The following is a 21,754-nucleotide window of genomic DNA, read 5'->3' on the forward strand; positions in this document are numbered from 1 at the left end:
CAAAGCATGCCTATCTAACTACCTACCTACCTATCTATATATGTATCTATCTATCTACATGCCTATCCACCTATCCACCTATACCTATCTATCTATCTATCTATCTATCTACATACATACATGCCTATCTACCTATACCTATTTATCTATCTTTCTATCTATCTATTTACATGTATCTATCTATCTTTATATCTATATTTCGCTTTTTCTTTGTGTCTCTATCACTTTAGGCCCCTGCGTGTGCTGTAACCTCACCGTGGTGCAGGGGTGTAACATTCTCTTTGAGAATGGCCAATACAGCACAAATTGAAGTTTAGAGTAAAATTCGGTGTCCGTAAAATTCTGTGATATTTGTATTTGTATTTTTGCACAGTTCTTTACACTGTTTTTGTTTAAACCTTGAATTTTTATATTGATGTTGATCATCACTTTATTTATTTGCATTACCATAGTTTGACACCCAATAGCCGATGTATTTTTCGTGCTGGGGTGTCGTTAAACATTCATTCATTCATTCTATCACTTTAGGCTGCGAGACGTAGCCCAGTGGTAAAGCGCTCTCTTGATGCGCGGTCGGTTTGGGATCGATCCAGTGGGCCCTTTGGGCTATTTCTCGCTCCAGCCAGTGCACCACGACTGGTACATCAAAGACCGTGGTACCTGCTATCCTGTCTATGGGATGGTGCATATAAAAGATCCCTTGCTGCTAATCGAAAAGAGTAGCCCATGAAGTGGCGACAGCGGGTTTCCTCCCTCAATAGCTGTGGGGTCCGTAACCATATGTCCAACGCGTCCATTGTGTCGTTAAATCACTTTAGTTATTGTTATTTTTCTCCTTGTTTCAGTTGCTCAAGTGCAGTGGGACGACAGGGTGGAGAGCAGACGGTTTCCATCGGGGCAGGATGCAACCGGAAGGGCACCATCATGCACGAGCTAATGCACGCGCTGGGCTTTTGGCACGAGCACAGTCGTCCAGACCGAGGCCGCTATATCACCATAATGTGGGACAACATTCCCGAGGGTGAGGCGTTTATAATCAAAGTAATGTACAGGAATAGATTGTGTATGGGTTTTTCTTTTATAGAGGCTATGGTTAAAACAATATTTAGTACACATTGTGAGACAATAATAAAATATGTATAAATATCAGTCCGTCCGTCCGTCCATATGTCTGTCTGCCAGTAAGGAACATTGACTTTCCTTCTTTGCTGTGGAATAGATAATATTAAATCAATTAGTCAAAATATTCGTGTTATTTTGATGGGATGTTTATTGTTATTAGCATACTATTATTATTGTTTTGCTTGTATCTTGATGGAGTGTTTATTATTGTTGTTATGATCGTCGTAATTATCACCATAATTTCATAATAATAATAATAATAATAATAATAATAATAATAATAATAATAATACGCACTGAACCACTTAGCCTACATCCAAAATAGTAATGGTGGTCTCACGCTACGATTTTTGTAGTAACGACTTGTTGTAGTAGCGATTTGTAGTAAGGAACAGAACTTGTTCTGATCGCTACGATGTCATCACGATTTTTGGCACTCACATGTTACAATTCGAGCCTACTACCATAAGCTTACGAGATGGGGGGGGGGGGGGAGCAGGAGGGCAGATATTCGGACAATTTATGGTAACCTGAGACCTTTTTACCATGTATTTCCATCATTCTACACTCAAAATTAGTTGTAATCCGTGTAAAAATGCGTAGTGATTCATTTGTAATTCTATATAGTTGTTTGGTAGTTATGCTAATATGAATAAATTTTGTTATCTAGATTCGGGCATGTTCGTTTAATTCGGGCAAAAGTCAGCCTGACCCCCTCCCCCTACATAAACGGGAGCCTGTACGCCTATGGAAGTCATTGTTTTCTAAAGAATAACAGTATCTAAAGTGATATAGCCAACCTGCTCCCTACAAAAGTGGGAGCCCGTACGCCTTTGTCTACTACAAGTCGTTACTACATATCGTATCGTGAGAACGCCCCTTAGTTCTTTGACTCATTTTACATATATACACGATATACAGCTACTAATTTATAAATGTGAATATTTTAGAACACGAAAGTAACTTTAAGTCGTACTCGACGGAAGAGATAGATACACTGGGTGCCCCTTACGACTATGGATCTATCACCCATTATAAAAACAACACGTTCGCCAAGGATCGAAACAAGCCAACGATCACCGCCAAACATCCATTACCGCCAGGGGTCGAGATGGGGCAGAGACTGAAACTTTCAGATATTGATATTCTGAAAATCAACAGACTATACCGGTGCAGTAAGTATCTATTATATCCAAGTTGCTTAAGAAGGAGTATTTAGTAATACCTCAGAGTACATGTACTTTAACACACACATGCATTCATTCGCCGACATCGCCTACTCTCTCTCTCTCTCTCTCTCTCTCTCTCTCTCTCTCTCTCTCCACCCTTTCTCTTTCATTTTCTCTCTCTCTCTCTCTCTCTCTCTCTCTCTCTCTCTCTCTCTCTCTCTCTCTCTCTCTCTCTCCCCCCATTTTTCTCCCTCCATCCTTTCTCTTTCATTCTCTCTCTCTCTCCTCCTCTCTCTCTCTCTCTCTCTCTCTCTCTCTCTCTCTCTCTCTCTCTCTCTCTCTCTCTCTCTCTCTCTCTCTCTCTCTCACCATCATGAACATCATGTTTGACTGTACTTATTTACAAATATTAATAAACTTATACATTAATTCCAGATATAACCCACTGTCCTGACGCCGGGGCGCCAAAGGGCGGATATAGAAAAGGGGACGATTTTTCAGTGTCAAAAACTGTATCTTACTACTGTCACTCTGGCTACACGCTGGTGGGGAGTCATCAGAGATACTGCATGGACATTGGACAGTGGACGGGGAACCTACCCATGTGTTTCCGTGAGTGTAAGCCTTTATATCAACTTTTGTAGAGTGACATTTTACATACTTCTTCGTCTTTTTTTCATGAACATATTGTTAAGACGAAATCAACGGACTTGACAGCTGTATAATATTGTGAACATGCCAGGTGTTATTGGTGGTTCTGGAGAGGCTAGACTTTCACAAACTCCTGATATCATTACTATTGTGCATCTCATCACATCTGCCTACTATAGTGCATCTCATCACATCTGCCTACGAATATATCTACCGAGTTCTGTCTTGTTCATGTTTAAACCAGTCTTTATAGTGGCAGTCCTCTTGTAATGTATTGTTCTTAGCAGTGGCAGTTCATCTATAGACAAAGATTGATGGTAACAGTCGCAACCATGTTAAAAATATATCTTTGACTTGGCTGTGCAGAGATAAGAATTTGTATTATGGTAACAGTGTTTTCGTTCAGATTTGTAGCGTGCTGTTGTCACAGTATAAAGACAGACAGAAATGTTAATTTTTATTGCAATGATATTTTATTATGCACAGTTATAAATAACAGTCGCTTTCAGTAGTGTTAATTCCATTGGACGGTCATCACGAGCAGCTAATTATACGTTTTTAAAGGGACATTCCTGAGTTTGCTGCACTTTTTAATATGTTATCGACTAACAAAGACTTTTTAACGATTGTAATTACATATCAAATACATTTTTCTGCATAAACCATTTGTGGCTGTATATTAAACATGTTTTCGATCGTTCTAATATTTGTACTAGGTTATATTTCGTTTTATTTCCAAAAATAGATTTGTTTTGTACGTACGCAATTATTTGAAGACAAAATCTAATTTGGGCTTCGTACAAATATTAAGACGACCAGAAAGAAACACATTGAATATACAGACACTGATATTCTAAACCAGAAAATATATTTAATATGTAAGTTTAATCGTAGAAATATTTTATTAGCCGGAAACATCTTACAATGTAGCAAAGTCAGGAATGTCCCTTTAAACTGATCTCCAACATACCACAAATCTCACATAATGTTCTCTCTAATAGGAGTGAAAAAAACAACACAATTTCAGTAAGACAATTTATATTATCTCCAAATATGAGTAAATCAAATCAATTTAGTTCGAAGTGTGTTTGTAATATATGTATTCAGTCAAAACAGAACAAAGTAAATAAATAAATATATATATAAACACTCATGTCATTGGTCCATATGATCCCTATTTAGACAGACTCCGCTATTTTTAAAAACTCTTTTAAACTACAATATTGTTTTTGCAGTTGCAAACAAGAGTGGGAAACTGAAATACTGTAATTTCGATCGGGGTGGGATTTGTGACGGCTGGAAACAGGACACCACAGATGACACACAGTGGAAACTCACCAATAGACACACGCCCTCTGAAAATACTGGGCCTAAGGATGACCACACCATGGGTACACAGGAAGGTGAGAATACGGCAAGAAACAGTAACTAGGACGTTTTAGAAATGTAGATACCGAAAAGCAAAAATGTTTATACTCAACAACATGCAGCCTAAATTGTTCACAAGACATTGAACATTTTAATAAACACAAAAATGAATGATATTCAAACTGAATAATTTAAATAACTCAAAAGAAAACTAAAGTAATATTCGCGTTTCTTTTGTTGTTCAGTGTATTTGTAATTATGCTGTTCGATGTAACTAATCTTTGAAAAGATTAATAATAACATCATTTGTCAATGCAATATTTTGTAAATATGATGAGCGTTCCAGAAGTTGCAATCATTGTATATATTATTTTCTTTATTTTGTTGAAAATATTATTAACCCATTGTAAATTCAGACTTGTAAAATGGTATATTTGTTTTACTTTGTAGGATATTACATATTTCTAGAAAGTTCTACTCCATGTAAAGAAGGGATGAAAGCAAGATTAATATCGCCAACATTTTCATTCTCAGACACACAAGCATGCCTATTGTAAGTATGATGTGCTGATAAGCTTGTAGCTTAAAGCAATAAACGAATTGAAAAGTATAGCAAGGAGGGCAAGTTCTTTCTCTGATAAGATTAAAGTACCTATGTCCAAATAAAACTGCAATCTTTCATTACTTTCACACTCTCATAAGATCCTCCCCCCCCCCCCCCCCCCCCCCCACCCAAACAAACCAAAAAAGAAAAAAATTGCAACTATTGCAATTTTGATATATGATCTTTAACTGACTATTTGAAAGTGTTCTATCTATTGATTTTAAAAATATTTGTCAAAGGTCCGTGTATATGCACTTCCAAATATGTAGTTTTCACCTTTATATACCAATACCCCAAGACGGGTTTTAGCAATTTCGTAAATGTGCTTCAATAAAGAAAGAAATGTTTTATTTAACGACGCACTCAACACATTTTATTTACGGTTATATGGCGTCAGACATATGGTTAAGGACCACACATATTTTGAGTGAAAACCCGCTGTCGCCACTACATGGGCTACTCTTTCCGATTAGCAGCAAGGGATCTTTTATTTGCGCTTCACACAGGCAGGATAGCACAAACCATGGCCTTTGTTGAACCAGTTATGGATCACTGGTCAGTGCAAGTGGTTTACACCTACCCATTGAGCCTTGCGGAGCACTCACTCAGGGTTTGGAGTCGGTATCTGGATTAAAAATCCCATGCCTCGACTGGGATCCGAACCCAGTACCTACCAGCCTATAGACCGATGGCCTAACCACGAAGCCACCGAGGCCGGTCTGTGCTTCAATAAAAGAACATTCTTGATTTTTAAAGTGAAATCGGACACTGGATTTAACTAATGCATCATTTGTCAGTAGAAGTAACAGGAGATTTTCAGTGCTTAACTGTCACGTCATTGAATGTAGCTTTCTCTAAAAGTACAATGCAGTAATACAAAATGGCGAGAAAATAAATGTCTTAGTATAGTTAAACCGGTGTAATAACCACCCATCTGTAAAGGGCAATTGAATTATGTCCATTCTGCATTCAAGCGCACTCTGGAATGGCTGTCCTATAGACGAGGCACTAGATATATTTTGTTTATAGAATCAACCACTATTTTTCCAAATGCCCATTCGATTCTGTATTGCACAGAGATCACGGATAATGATCTTGTCGTTCAGATTACTAGTTATAGAATGTCTTAGGCGTTCAAGACCAGGTGGGTGGAGGTCGGGGGAGACGGCAGCGATGTCAGTGACATATAAAGCTGGGAAATTAGGGATTTATCCAGGATGTTTTGCATGTAATTCCATTTAAGCTAGGGTCCCCTGTCTGATGGGATTGGCAACATTAGCGCGAGTAAATCGGACTTGGGATGTTCAGGCCACTGAATGATGTAGTACACCACTATTGAATTAATTTCTTGGAACAGACATATTAAACACAATATTGGGAATTTTTAATTGGATTATAATTGGGAATATTCAGTACCACTTTCTTTTGGGAAGGAGCTTATGTTCGGACTCAAAGAACGCCTGGATAAATCCCTGGAAATGTGAATGTTTTGGGAAACAGTGAGCTGACAATTTATGCAATAACATTAACACACACACACAACACACACACACACACACACACACACACACACACACACACACATATATATATATATATATATATATATATAAACTATTTGATGGCTGTATCTCTGCACATGTTAGACTATTCCATTTTCTATTAGGTTTTATTACAACATGTTCGGTAAGACCATGGGAACACTGAACGTCTACCAGCGTATCGGCGGTAAGAACGTCTTGAAGTATACCAGATCTGGTAACTATGGACCTGACTGGGAGCCAGCCGTCATTGCCCTGGAACAGTACAGCCAGTTTGAGGTACGTACCTGGATTACTTTTTTCCCCTCTTTCTTTAAAGAATCAAAACCGTACCAGATGGGTAGGCATATAAAATCCAGCTATAGGCCTGTATTTTCGAATGAACTATGTCCTGCGCAAGTTTTGATTTTTTAAGCCAATCGTGGAAGTAGCAGTACTGATGTTAAAGGTAATGATAGAATGATGTAACGTCCTGTAATGGATCTCCTGTGAGTAGCAGTCTTCCTATAAACGAGGCACAGTAATATAGAGATTTCTCTAGTTCGACAAAATGAGCACTTCTAAACTAAAAGGGAAATTTTAAAGTTTTTTTGTTTTTCTGAGAACAGCTGATCACATGCATCCACTTGGCTAGCCAGCAATGTGGGATTCCGAAAATGATGTCATACCCATAGAGCATTGCACTATGAATTTACCTATATTATGACTGTATTAAATTTATGATGACGTGCACATGGTCTTCTGTTGATGCATGTCTAGTTGTATTTAACAAAGAGTATTTATGGTGACTACTATCCTTGTCCGGCAACAATTTAGTTATGGACATGTAGTTCTATTTCACAGTGGTGGACACAGAATGTATGTGGCGATAGCGTCGCCACGAGTTTTATTTATTTTATTTTATTTTTTATTTTCTAAATGCCTGTTTGGTTATGGAAAACAGTTTTGTCGTTCAGATTAATAATCCAGGAAAGCCGAATAGCAGTTTCGGTTGGAGAGGGTTTCTTCGTGACCACGATAACAACCAAGCATATGTGATATTATGTATCTTCTAATAATACAATCCCCGATGGGTTTCTAGCTGAGTGGCTACAGCATTATCCCTGGTTTAAAACTTATTTGAAACAAAATGAATCTGTATTTATTTTATAAATTATGTTTTAAAAATAAGACTTTGATATTATGTGCTGATTTCTGTGTTTAAAAAGAAGCTATATTTCTTATTCTCGGTATATTCATTTTGCTGCAACTTGCACTGAAATGTCCAATGTTGCATGTATTTTGAATATTATAAAATTTTATATGTTGTCATTATTTGCTCCGTTGTCATGAAACTATGGCACATATCTAGAGTACAACAATAGTGAGTTGGTTAAGTGTTATAGGTTTCTACATATTTCATATACATGTATATAGTAGTATACATTATCTGATATTTTAAACAGATTATCTTTGAAGCTGTGGCCGGGAGTAGCTTCACGAGCGACGTGGCTCTAGATGATATAGTAGTTGGGTCATGTGACAGCCTAGTGCCTCATTTCAAAAGTAAGTACCATAGACCAAAAGAGCATTTTTCTCTTATTGTTATACTGGCTAATAAAGTATGATTCAGAAAAAGAGTAATCTTTGCAATAGAACTAGGCGTAATCCTGTTGCTGTATAGATTAATGTAATTCGGTGGCGCTGATAAAAAAGACTCTTCATAGGCCTTCGTCCCAACTCCACCTAAAGCACTACTTGACCAAATATAAAGGGGCCCTGACATTGTCACATTGAAATATAAAGGGTCTCCGGGTCTGTGCAACTTGTCCGTTTTCCGCTAATTCACAGACAGGTGAAATTTCATGAACTCTTTAACCATTCTTACACAGATCTGCTGTCCATCAACATGTCCTGTGACTTCAACAGTGGCCTTTGTGGATTCATCCAAGCAAACGATGACGTCTTTGACTGGCAACTCAAATCGGGTCCAACATCTACAATACTGACTGGACCAGAATGCGACCAAAGTAACTGTAGTCACGGTAAGTGTAAAATTCACTTTTAAAAATGCTATGAGCATTGTAAGACTAAACCATAGTAAGACATATGTTACCGAATTAAAACATTGTGTACTGTCAATGGCGTAGCCAGCATGAGGCAGACGAGTCGCTTGCCTCGGTGGTTTTTCCTCTGGCTACGCCCCAGACTGTATTTATGTAACGTTTGATATCCGTTATGGAATTAAAAACGAATCTTTTCAAGTGCCATACTTTAACTATATAGGTATCACTATTGTTTTACATACATGTAGCAATGAAACCGGAAAAAACAGTGTTTAACGTTTAACCTTGGAAGAAGAAAATAGAATCGGTGACGCCATTCTACTAGAAAAAAATAATAAGTTCGCTATCTAGACTTTGAAATATTTAAGAGGTCCGAAAAGGGAATCAACTCTAATTAACTTTCAGTAATAGAGGTAACAAACTGCATAATGTGATATACATTTCTATATGCAGGAATCAACCCTGTTTTACACCATGTTTATAGGAGTTGGTTCCCGTTTCAATATTGCATAACCTAATCAGGTCTGATTTCAATGCAGTAACATAAAGAGAAAGGGCACACTTTTTTTAATGGAACTAAATTCATGGTGTGATTCCTGTTGATTAACGTGGCAATTGCGGTGCTACAAAAAAATGTTAATACTACTTAATGTAAATACTTTCAGGCAAATATCTGTACACAGAAGCGTCATCACCGAGAGTGCAGGGGGACACTGCCAGGATTGTGTCGCCAATGCTCATGGTAAGAACTAGCATGTTCCTTTCGCTTATAAATTAAAATCCCCCCCCCCCCCTCCTCCAAAAAAACAAAAACAACCACAAACAAAAAACAAACAAAAAACCGTATATGTTACCCTAAGCAATGTAAAAAGATCTCAGTTCGTTGTTTAAGTAGAAGGTTTTATATTTACAACACACGAACGTGAGCATTTTGAGAAGAAAGTGCTTCATATAGCTATGAACCACGTACACTTGGATTACCAGAAAGAGATCATATGTATACATGTGCCCACATACAGGGCACTGTTGTTTTGTGTATAAGTTGTGGGTTTACCAGAAAGAAATCATCTGTATACATGTGCCCACAGGGCACTGTTGTTTTGTGTATAAGTTGTGGGTTTACCAGAAAGAAATCATCTGTATACATGTGTCCACAGACAGGGCATTGTGTTTTGTGTATAAGTTATGGGTTTACCAGAAGAAAAAAATCATCTGTATACACGTGCCCACAGACAGGCCATTGTTTTGAAATTGTATGGGCCAGTTGTGGGACAATGGTTGGAACGATGGGTGCAGTTATGATTTAACTAAGAAAGATTTTAATTTGTATACTAGTCAGGCGAGTCTGGTGAACGCAGTGTTTTCTCATTGTCTTAAAGAAGCGTTTCATAATGCAAAATACAAACACAACAGCAATTATAATAAAACCGTGTGTTTTCGCCAATAACGTATAGATGGTCATCTCTTTGGTACCATTACGAAAAGCATGTTTTCTGTAATGTTTTATTATATATTCTTACCGAGTTTAGAAAGGAAAGTGCCCCGTCTTTCTGTCACTGGTGGCGACTTCATACATTATTATATGGGGTGTCGTTAAACATTCATTCATTCATTCATTCATTCATACATTATTATGTGCCATCTAGATAAGTGAGTCACTGAATCTAAACGATATTAGTATTATTAACGAATGGCGTTATCAGTGAAATAAAAATAAAAGAATGTGTATGATTTATTGTGAATGGGTAAATATAAAAATATTCTCGAGACTGACGTCCGTTTCTTTGTTTTACCAGGGTGGGAGCGCCATGTGTCTATCGTTCCTGTTCCACATGTACGGTATCACCATGGGGACGCTGAACGTTTACATCAAGGAGTACAACGCAGCAAGGAAACTCGTCTGGACGCGATCTGGTGACCATGGAAACAAGTGGCAGAAAGAATATATTGATTTTAACCCAAGAACCATGTATAAAGTAAATATTAACTAATAAACACTTTGTTTCTGTATTTATATATACGACTTACAAAATAACTGGTTAGGGACATGTTTAAATGATCAACAGCATATGATTAACATTAGAAAATAAAACATGTTATTGTTATTGTGAATGAATCAAAACCTATAGCATACATACACCACGTGGCATCTTGAAGACACATAATTAATCACAAACTATAAATAATTACATTGTACTATTTATATTGAATTGCAAAATGCAGCAATTAATCAATGTACAAAAATCAGAAATATTATTTAGATGAAAAGATATGTTGAACAGTATATTTTTGAATGTGAAACATTAAGAATTGATAGTAACTATATCTGCTGTGCTTAACACCTTGTCCATGATTTAAAAAAAAAATCATTATTAATAAATAAAATCATAGAACATTAGTTTGTATTGTGTAGAAGCCACAAAGGAACGAGTTCTTCGCTGGACTCAAAGTCTTGCAGCGTTCATGTATGGATGAATAACTGGACGAAATTGCACGAGAAAAGACTGTAACGAGTGCTATCAAGTAGTACAAAAGACATATTAGGAACTGTAACGCAATTAACCATACAGTTATGATATACATATAATGTTATAAATGACATGATGAGCTCTGTCCGGTGCTGGTTTTGATTTTGTGGGCTGTGGGAATGGCAGTCCTCTTTCTGGCGATGCAGAGGGGATTAAATCTCCAATAAAGGATCTTCTATAGGATGTGTACTACCAAATCAAATCTCATAGACGACAATAGTAACATATGTGGCTAAAACTCCTACCTTCAGCGTATCAATCGACATAAACGCCACGGATATAAATACTACCACCCCTCACCCTTAAGTGAATCAGAAAAAATGGGAGGTCAAGCCGCTCATTTCTGAGATAATGGGTAGCGTTTATGACTACCCTAGTTCCGCACATAATTCGAGTACTTTTTATACAGGTACCCCATACATGTTTCAAGCACAAGGCTACTTGACACAGTGGTACTAGATGAAATAAAATTGCATACATTTTGTGCCCAGATGAAACTAATTGTTTTTTTTTACAACCAACACACTCACATTTATCACCAATCACAGGACTTGTGGTGTCCACTTCTCTATCAAAGGTTTGGTGCACCTCGAACTTTGACCCAGCCGGAAGTTATTTGGTTTAGTACTACATATAGACGAAGTACTAGATAGACATTCATAGGATCAACCACTGTTGTACAGAGATACGACCCTGACCATGTTAAACTGTTTTGTTGTTTAGAATGAATGGATTAAAATATTAAAGATGTTTAGCATAATACAAACTAAGATCTCAAACCTTCCAAGAATAATGGTTACCCACAGTTTTATCATAACATCACCAAAATAACATTTCACTGTCTTTAAACGGATATGAACGAATTGATCGCACTATTTTATATAACATGTTCAAATGACTATATAAAATGCCATGTTTATTTGTAGATAATATTTGAAGGTCTAAGAGGTTCCAGTTATAGAAGCGATGTTGCTATCGATAATTTCGATGTTCAGCCCGGAACATGCGCAGGTAAGAACGATACTTATATTTCCGTGTCTTCTTTAAAATATTCTTCTAAATAATAAATAATGCAAAATATAAAATCAATTTTTAATTATGAAATACAGTTCAAATGGCTGATCATTCGATCGAGCTTTTAATGGATAAAAATGTGAGACTTTTTTATATTAATTATTTAAATGATTATTATCACTGGCGTAGCCAGGGGGAGACATGCTTACCCTTCACTCCACCTCTTGTTCCCCTCTACCTTGTATGTTTGCTTGTCGTCCTATAACGCATTGTGGATGCCTCCCCCAAATTTGGTGATCCAAATATAAAATCATTTCTACGTTAATTATTAATATTAAATGGATATACATAAATATAGTATCTGGATTCAAATGCTTTCACAGGTTTATTCCTTGTGATTTTACGTAGTGTTTATTTGCATTGGGTAGTTATTTCCACTGATGGACTGTTAGTCCACCAGTGTACAAGCCATATATCGCGAATCAGTGCAGTGAGTGGGAATCCTACCAATATGCATTTTAAGTTCCTATGCTTTAAATAAAATGGCCAAGAAGTCAGTGTTCGAAATAAGCGCTTGTCCGTTTATCCCGACAACTGAAAATATGTTTGGACAAACAAAATGTACTTCAATGGTTGTCCAGTGGAAAAGTAAAAATGTTCAATGCAGTTTCATTTTGAGCAATCAAAAACAACTTTCTTGCACTTCAATACAACAAACCATTTATTTGGACAAGTAGAAATATTGGCAGACAAGTAGATTTCTAAATGTACTTGTCCGATGAACTAGTGGAAATGTCTGCTTATTTCTATCACTGAGAAGCCAATCGTAACATTTGTAAATCTTTGAAATTTGTGATTAGTGTGGACACGCCATAACTTTATAAATCGATTCATAATGTTTAGGAATAATCAATAAATAATTTCTTAAAAACGATTTGATTTACCGTTAAACATATACCTTGGTTTATACATGCACAGGAATTTGTTTTCCATGAGTATATACTATTATATGCTTGGTGGAGCAAATTTGGCGCCAAAATCCATTACTGGTTCTTTGTAAGATATAATTATTTTGCAGACGTCCTGTATTTCAACTGTGACTTTGAGCAAGATCTGTGTGGTTGGAAGAACGTACCCATTCCATCGGACAGCTTCGACTGGACCCGCAAACAAGGACCCACGTGGACTGGTGGAACCGGACCATCCACAGACCACACAAAACAAACCGGTAATATAATCTGTCAACATTACCAGTCAATGTCAGAGACCTAAAAGCACAGGGGACAAGAGAGGAAGAGGCACAGCGACAAACAGACAGAGGAAGAGAGAGAGAGAGAGAGAGAGAGAGAGAGAGAGAGAGAGAGAGAGAGAGAGAGAGAGAGAGAGAGACAGACAATCTTGATACAAATCTCCACAGAGAGACATGGAGATAGAGAAAGACAATAAGATGGACAAATAAGAGACACGCAGAGAGAGAGAGAGAGAGGGAGAGAGAGAGAGAAAGAGAGAGAGAGAACTATTTAAATACAGACCAATATGCTCAAACGACCATTTCTTTTAAGTAGCCTTTCATCTTAATTTATAAGAAACGTCCTTATTTCTTTAACAAAATATATATATAAAATATACTGAACAGTATTAACCTTCCTATTGCCTTAATATAACCATTTAATTAATGCAGTGCATATTTTACAATCTTGCATACATTTTAATTAATGCTTATTAATACGTAACAGTTTCAGGTTATTATATGTACATCGAGACGTCCCTCCAGCCTTCAGGCACATTTGCTCGGCTCGTATCCCCGAAGATTACGGACGAGCCGACTGGCTACTGCATCCAGTTCTGGTACCACATGTATGGGTTGGACGTGAAGGCCCTCAAGATCATCCGACAGTCGGTGGAGAAGAGGGGGGAAAAACAGCTGTGGCAGACCACGGGGCAGCACGGAAACTGGTGGAGGAGACAGAGACTCTTCGTGGGAAGTTCAGGACAGGATTTTAGGGTAGGACATTCTTGTTATGAGATGATTGAAACTGTTTTCTTTCTTTTAACCATGCCAGAGACCGGACCCGAGATGGAAATGCCTTAAACCCTAGTGGTATAGGGGCATGACCAAATGGTTCAAGCTCAAACTTTCTTTTTAGAAAGATAGCGCTATCCGGTGCTAGTTTTGATTTAGTAATCTAGTCAGGGAGTGACAGTTCTCTTTTGGCGGTGCAAGAGGGATGAAAACACTAGTGAAAGATATTCATGGGAGTGGCTGTCCTCCTATAGACGAGACACTAGATAGAGATTAATAGAATCAACCACTATTTTGTCAAATGCCCATTCGACTTTGCATTGTGGAGAGATACTGCCCTTGACCATGTATTACGGTTTTGTCGTTCAGATCACATTGGAAACACACATCCCTAAAAAATCCCCACAAAAACCTTTAAAAAATAAGAAGCAAACAAACACACACACACACACACGCACGCACACACACTAAAAGTAAAGAAAAAAGGGGAAAAAGTAGATGGTTGAAAATAGTCTTACAACATAAAACGTTACTAAGAAAAATATACATATTACGATGTTTCAGCCTCAATCTTGGCTACAGCCCATACAATGTATTTCAACTCAAATTGAGATTTGTCATTCCAGTTTTATAATAATAATAATAGATTTTAATTTCAGATCAGTGATCCATAGAACATATTTATACATCACATACAAAACTAATTACATAGTATACAGTAGCTTATGCTAGCGATTTACAACATACAGATTTGACGTACACACTAGGTCGTTTGAGGTTGTTTTGATTCTGCTCTTCAGCGAATATGCTGTTAGAGTGAAGTAAAGCACGAAACTTGTTTACTCGATGACTGACAAACATTTTGCTGGCACTGTATGATCGTCGTTGTTCGATCATCCATTGGTATGCGTTGTTATAAGATGTTAAGATCATTCATGGTATCCTGCGTAAATTTCACTCGTAATGCACCCGCGTACAAATTACTAAAATAACTCATAAATAATTGTGTTTTAACAGATTCTGAACATTTTGCAAATCGCCATGAATGGCAGTCCTCCTAAAACAAAGCAGGAAGGGTGTATCGTCCAGGGAATGGTTGTTTGCCTGTAGACGAAGCGCCTGACAGCTATTCATGAAACATATTAACAAAATTTGTCAAAAGAACTATACAAAATTTAATGGTTTCATACACTTTGTTAGCAACCACATGTCCTTGACTTTCCTAGACCCTTTTCAAAAAGGATTTTCAATTATTTTTCTACAATCATCAACATATAATCTAATAATATTTTAAAAAATTGCCGATCTGTTCTTTTGCTCCTTTAAATCGAAGAAATATGAACCATTTTTCATTTTCCATAAATTTTAAATTCCCATAACTTCAGGTATGAAAAATACTATTTTCAACTTCAGTGACTTTCCAGGATTTTCATGACCTGTATGAATGCTGTTGGTGTTTTTTGTCGTTCAATTCAACTTCTTTAAGGCCCCAAACAGCTGCCCTATTTGTCCTGTCTTTAATTCTGTCTGGGGTGTCGTTAAACATTCATTCATTCATTCTGTCTGCTACTTGACGATCTTTTGATTGCTTTGCAGATCCTTATTGAAGCGACTGCAGGCGGACACCGAGGAGATATCGCCATTGACGACGTATCAATCCAGACAGGATCCTGCTACAGTTACGACGCAAAGACAATGCATAACTTCCCCTTTGTGCAGCTACACGGACGATAATTGGATATGCGAAAACCACGTTATTTGTTATAACAATTCTAACTGGACCAAGTGTGACATGTGATCGTCTTTTAAAGATACCAATGTGCGTGCGATGCTTCTTCAAATGACTGAGAGTTGGAGTTTCGTTGTTTTTGGTCGCACAAAAAGGAAATATATTGTAAATTCTATGCTATTCTGAGTTGTGTAACCTTTTGCCTTTTATAGGACTAATTCCATTATTTTCAAGCTATGAATGTCGATGCTGTGGATGCTATTAAATGATACTGTACAGGCAGCACGTAAAAAAGGATTTGTTGTAAATATTTGATGATGGAATCACAGGACGTTGGATTGCAGTAACAAAATGGATGTTGAAAGTATTATATATACTGTTGCTGCTATGTAGAACGGATCCACCGACCTTAGGATTGATCCAAATACTGTGGTATTGCTTAACCATGTATCTTACACGAGTTTATTTTAGAAATACAAATTTATGAAATGTTGATGTCATCAAGGGCAAGATCCGGCGGAACTAGGGGATAAAGGATGGAGTGTATTGGGCGACTTCTCGCACCCATGAAATCTGCCTTGGAAACGTTTTAGTAGAACATACCCTTACCATCTGACAATGTTCATCAGAGTTGTCCATCAACACCACTGTGTCTGTTATGTCGACATTATATAATTAACAACTGTTATTATTGACACTATGAACTTCTACAGAGTATTTATATTATCCATATGATACAAATAAAATCGTAATATCTGTTCAACAGTCTTTATATAATTGCCTTATTTGAGTGCCTTTTAAATATAATATCATGTTACTCTAGAAATGGCTTTGCATTTAGTAAAAAAAAAAAGCCACATGTATATATTTAATGCAAAGAACAGAATTACTATGTATCATATATCCTTAGATTCACTCATTTGTTTTATTCCAGTTGGGAGTGACAATAGTAGGCACTGAACCGTGTTTGCATAACCAGTATAAGTGGTTCTGATATAACGTATAAGATCGTTAAACCACATTGAGAGCCTTAGTTTGACGTATAAGATCGTTAAACCACATTGAGAGCCTTATTTTGACTTATAAGATCGTTAAACCACATTGAGAGCCTTATTTTGACGTATAAGATCGTTAAACCACATTGAGAGCCTTATTTTGACGTATAAGATCGTTAAGCCACATTGAGAGCCTTATTTTGACGTATAAGATCGTTAAGCCACATTGAGAGCCTTATTTTGACGTTTCCCCGAACAGGCCTGGCGCTTATAACACTTTTAGAGTCTAGATCCGAGACTCTAATGGTAAAGCGCTCGCTTGATGCGCGGTCGGTTTGGGATCGATCCCCGTCGGGGGGCCCATTGGACTATTTCTCGTTCCAGCCAGTGCACCACGATTGGTATATCAAAGGCCGTGGTATGTGCTATCCTGTTTATGGGGTGATGCATATACAAAAATCCCTTGCTGCATTAGTTAAAATGATGACTACGTGTCGGAATTACCAAATATTTGACATTCAATAGCCGATAATTAATTAATCTATGTTCTCAGTTTGGTACCCCCCTCCCCAAATCGTTATTCTGACATTTAGGACATCTGTCGAAGTCATTTGCAGTCATTCTTCACTTTCCAATTTACAGTTTTGAATTGTACATAAGAATATGTTAACAATAATATAATAGTCCATAGGAACACATTCCCCCACTCGAGAATGAAAATTTACGTCCTTTTTACACAATATAAAAAGAAAGATTTAAAAAAATGGCTTGTCTTCCCCCCCCCCCCCCCCCCCCCCCCCCCCCCCCACCCCCCCATTAGAAACTGTGGCCCCCGTACTAGAGATTGTGACCCCCACTTCAGATATCGTTCCTACGGGCCTGATGTAACGATTAAATTCGAAAGTGTATCTTTTTACAAGACAGAGAACAGCTTTAGGGTTTGCAAATTGGGTAAATTAATTCATACCTGATCGTAACCGAACTAATATGTGAATCTGCTGAAATCAGATTCCTACGTACGCCAATATATTTTCCCCCAGATTACATGGACTTAGTAAGGTAATGTTAAATATTACACTTAAGTCAACGCTTAAAGCTTCACTATTGTGAACATTGTTAATACTAATGTGATATCAAAATCAGTCCAGATGTTGTTTTTAAATCTGTGGTAGCTCTAAGTTTACGTTACAGATCGATGTACAACACAAAAATGACGGGTGGAAAAAATTCTCTTGAGCGACATTTAAACATTGTCAGCACATTTTAAACAACGGTTATTAGATGAGCATGAGTTAATTTCGATAGTTGCTCGACAGACAAAGATAACACACGCTGCTGCCACTTAAAAAAAAACAGTAGGTGAGCTTTCATATAATGTATGTCAATGAAATCTTCTTTACAATTAACGTCCCGTTAAAACTGATCTTGATTAAAGTTCTCAGAGCAATAACTAGTTTGCAAGTCTATCTTCAGGGCTTCTAGAATTTTTTATAAAATTCACTAGCCATGAGATCGGTGATTAAAAACATTTACTAGCAACGATTAAAAATTACCTAGACCTACTTTACTTTTAGTAATACAATTTTACTAAATAATAACAATAATCAGATATGTCACCTAAAGAAGGAGATAGAGCTTAAAAACACTAACATTGGAGGGGGGGGGGGGGGTGGGGGGAGCAGGATATTCATATTTACAAAATAGCCTTAACTGGAACATTTGACTCAAAAACATTCACTAGCCGTCGAGCATGCCAATAGTAGTTATTTACTAGCCCAAAATTGAATATCACTAGCCACGGGAGTGGGACTACCATAATTTAGAAGCCCTGCTATACTGCATGGTCGATACCTACTGTTTATCTATCTGTAACCGTTTTCGTTTTGTTTTGTCTTGTGGGGTGTTGTTGTTGTTGAGGAGAGGGGGAGGGGCTTTTATTTTAGAGGGTGAGTATAGCCTACTGTATAAACATATTTTAAATTGGCGTTTACCATTAACACCCTATACGAACTGTTGATAGTAAAAATACATTCAGCTGGATTTTATTTTGTTTGTTTCATTGGTTTATGAGGCGGGTTTTTTTGTGGGTTTTTTTTGTACTAATAAAATATGCGAAATTCTGATTCGTTTCAAATATATAGTATCTTAACCACTATGCTCCTACCTACAACTCTATACCACAATGTATGCATACGTTTTGCATTTCTCGCCATTAGCTCATGAGTATGTTAATGTTTTATCAATAAAAGTTCCATATAGGGAAACTCTTTTAGATTAAATATATGCTTAAGAGGTTTTAATTTGAAGTGTATCGGGAATCCTACATTGTAAATATGAATTATTTTCTGTGATGGCTATGAAACAAATAAATCTGTTATTAAAGTACATTTTGTCATTTGTTAATTCTTTAGCATGTTTTAGAGCTGAATAAAAAATATATATATATCTTCTTAAATTGTATGTGTGCGCGCGCTCGCGTGCGTGTGTGTAGAAGTTAACAACAAAGTTCTACATGTTGATATCAACTAGCTTGCGACATTCATGACCTGCAATTCTAAAATATATGCGATGTTTTTGCAACATATCTGAATTCCAAACGTATTCAACACACTTCACTTTAATACAGTCCAATATAACTAATACTGAACAGAACAATAAAAATAAGTTGTCATTTCAACAGGAGAAATGTGTTACAAAACTTGGATAACAGAAAAGGTAATTGATATTTTCGTGTAAAAATTACTCATCTAAAACGTGCAAAATCTGACCCCTGCGCACATCAGTTCTGACCCTCTTCCCCATCCTCACGCACACGCGTAACACTGTAGAATGACTGGTGCATCATGTATATTCGAATTCTGGTAAATGTTTTTGTAATCAACCGTAAATAAAATGTGTTGAGTGCGTCGTTAAATAAAACATTTCCTTTGATCCGTAATTGTACACGATTAAGCAGCAGCTATACACAAAGTTTCAGCTCAATATCTTTAAGCATTGCGAAAAAAAGACAGGAAAGTTCAATGTTATTTGCAAATTCCATTACCTGAATGAACAACGTCATAATTATAATTAATTCATTCAACTTATTTTCGTGCTTATATCCAGTTACGGTTCAAGCACGCTACCCTGGGCACACACCTCGGCTACCTGTCCAGGATAGTGGGTTAGTTGTTAGCTGGTTAGTTGAAGAGAAGAGGGTGTAGTGGTCTTACACCTACCCAAATGAGTTGTTAAAACTCGCTCTGGGTGGGAGCCGGTACCGGACTGCGAACCCTGTATCTATCAGCTTTATGTCCGATGGCTTAACCACGACACCACAGAGACCTGTGCAATCTCACATGAAAAATGGCAAAAAATCGCTAATCTGGTTCTCAGTGCCAGTGGCGGATCCAATGTCAAATTGAGGAGGGGTCACGAGGCTGGGAAGCTGGCGGGTGGGTGGCAGTAATATTGTAATTTTTGATATTGTCATAACAGGCAGGGGCGGGTGCAGGATTGTTTCTAGGGAGGAGGTGCAATGTTTAAAAGGGGCACTTACTAACACTATTCAAAAGTACATAAACAAAGTTAGTAACATGTAATATATATATGGTAATCTTCTACAGAAATATCAAGCTGAAACATGTTCCCCAATACAAACAATAAATGCACCATGTTTATCTGGATCTTTCAGTGCTCTTCAAATTATGAAGGGGATGCGCACCTCCAACACCCTCGAGGGCAGTTCTTATGATTAAATTAATGTAATAAACTGAATTGAACTGATCTGAAGTAACCTCACGAACATTTCTTGTACAGTCTTATTAATATGCATTGGCCGAGCCAGGGTGGAGCCATGACACCCCTCCCCCTTAATCACATCCCCATCCATCCATACACACTGTGGGTGGCCTCTCAATATAAAACACTCGCTACGCCAAAAAAAAATTTTGAACCCCAACTCAGACATCAACGGTCCTGATAAACAAACAGTCACTTACCTCTATTGATGGATCCATTGTAGAAAACATTGCAACAGAACACCATAGTTAGCTGTGGTCTTTAGTTAGCATTAGATCCATGTACATATATTTTACATTTATTCACATTTAAAATAAATACGATTATTAAATGACAAACAGCGATTCTGTACGTAGTATCGCTTCGACATCAATAACCATATTAAAACGTCAAAGCATTGTTGACGTCATGCCAAAGGACTATTGCCGTTTTCATTGGCAACGTTACCGGCCATTTTCGTAACTCAAAGGGACACGCCCTAGTTGTTAACCATTACGCCGTTGTTTTTCGCTATTAAACCCATTCTTTTCACAAATAAAATTGCACTTTACTTACCGTTTATTATTTAGAATATACATTTCCATTCACCTGAAGTGTTTTTTGGTAATCGTGGTAATCCTGGTGTTTGTAATACCACAAAATGCATTTTTTCGTATTTCATAAAATGCCACGGGCCTCTGAGAAAAAAAACCGTTGAGCAGACAAGGTCTATCTATTTTTAGAGGGGATATTCCCATTTCAATGTCACAGACGTTGGTATACCACGTGACCGTTATCATTTTGGTTCGGTTTGTTTTCTCGTGCACGGTTCGCGCAATCAACATCCGATTTGTTGTCGTTTGCTTGTTGTTCATTTGTGAGATTTTTCTTCACAGTTCGTGAACATTTTCAGTAACAATAAAGTTCAGACAAGTAAGTATCTCAATACAAAACGTTACACACCCTTAAAACCAATAATTTTGCTAAGTCTTACAATATATGGAGAGGGGATACAACCAGGACAGAACAGTTGGAACATGTCCAGGAGAGGTGAAAGGAACGCACCCCAAGTCTGTGCGCACTCTGTGAAATTTGTCGTGACGTAGGCATTGTTGTGCTTCGAGCGACATCTACCGGTGACATCAGAATACTAGCTTTCAAAATTATTTCAAGCAATTGGGACATGGGTATTCCCATAGTATTTAT

General features: G+C 37.3%; 1 protein-coding gene across 2 annotated transcripts in view; it reads left to right on the forward strand.

Moving 5' to 3' along the window:
- LOC121380006 (MAM and LDL-receptor class A domain-containing protein 1-like) overlaps positions 1–16,552 on the forward strand; it is a 55,949-nt gene extending 39,397 nt beyond the window's left edge. Inside the window, exons 9-22 of one of the 2 annotated variants that reach the window (XM_041508712.1) lie at positions 846–1,021; positions 2,073–2,297; positions 2,727–2,909; positions 4,178–4,345; positions 4,761–4,863; positions 6,581–6,734; positions 7,901–8,000; positions 8,327–8,479; positions 9,166–9,242; positions 10,297–10,476; positions 11,955–12,039; positions 13,121–13,270; positions 13,779–14,047; positions 15,662–16,552. In XM_041508712.1, the coding sequence (XP_041364646.1) occupies positions 846–1,021; positions 2,073–2,297; positions 2,727–2,909; positions 4,178–4,345; positions 4,761–4,863; positions 6,581–6,734; positions 7,901–8,000; positions 8,327–8,479; positions 9,166–9,242; positions 10,297–10,476; positions 11,955–12,039; positions 13,121–13,270; positions 13,779–14,047; positions 15,662–15,799 (2,161 nt within the window). In that variant the 3' untranslated portion in view covers positions 15,800–16,552. The remainder of the gene's footprint in view (positions 1–845; positions 1,022–2,072; positions 2,298–2,726; positions 2,910–4,177; positions 4,346–4,760; positions 4,864–6,580; positions 6,735–7,900; positions 8,001–8,326; positions 8,480–9,165; positions 9,243–10,296; positions 10,477–11,954; positions 12,040–13,120; positions 13,271–13,778; positions 14,048–15,661) is intronic. The other variant, XM_041508713.1, reaches the window with a different exon arrangement.
- Positions 16,553–21,754: the final 5,202 nt, after the last annotated feature.

This window comes from Gigantopelta aegis, chromosome 8 (genome assembly GCF_016097555.1).
Source record: "Gigantopelta aegis isolate Gae_Host chromosome 8, Gae_host_genome, whole genome shotgun sequence".
In the NCBI taxonomy this organism is placed as follows: domain Eukaryota; kingdom Metazoa; phylum Mollusca; class Gastropoda; order Neomphalida; family Peltospiridae; genus Gigantopelta; species Gigantopelta aegis.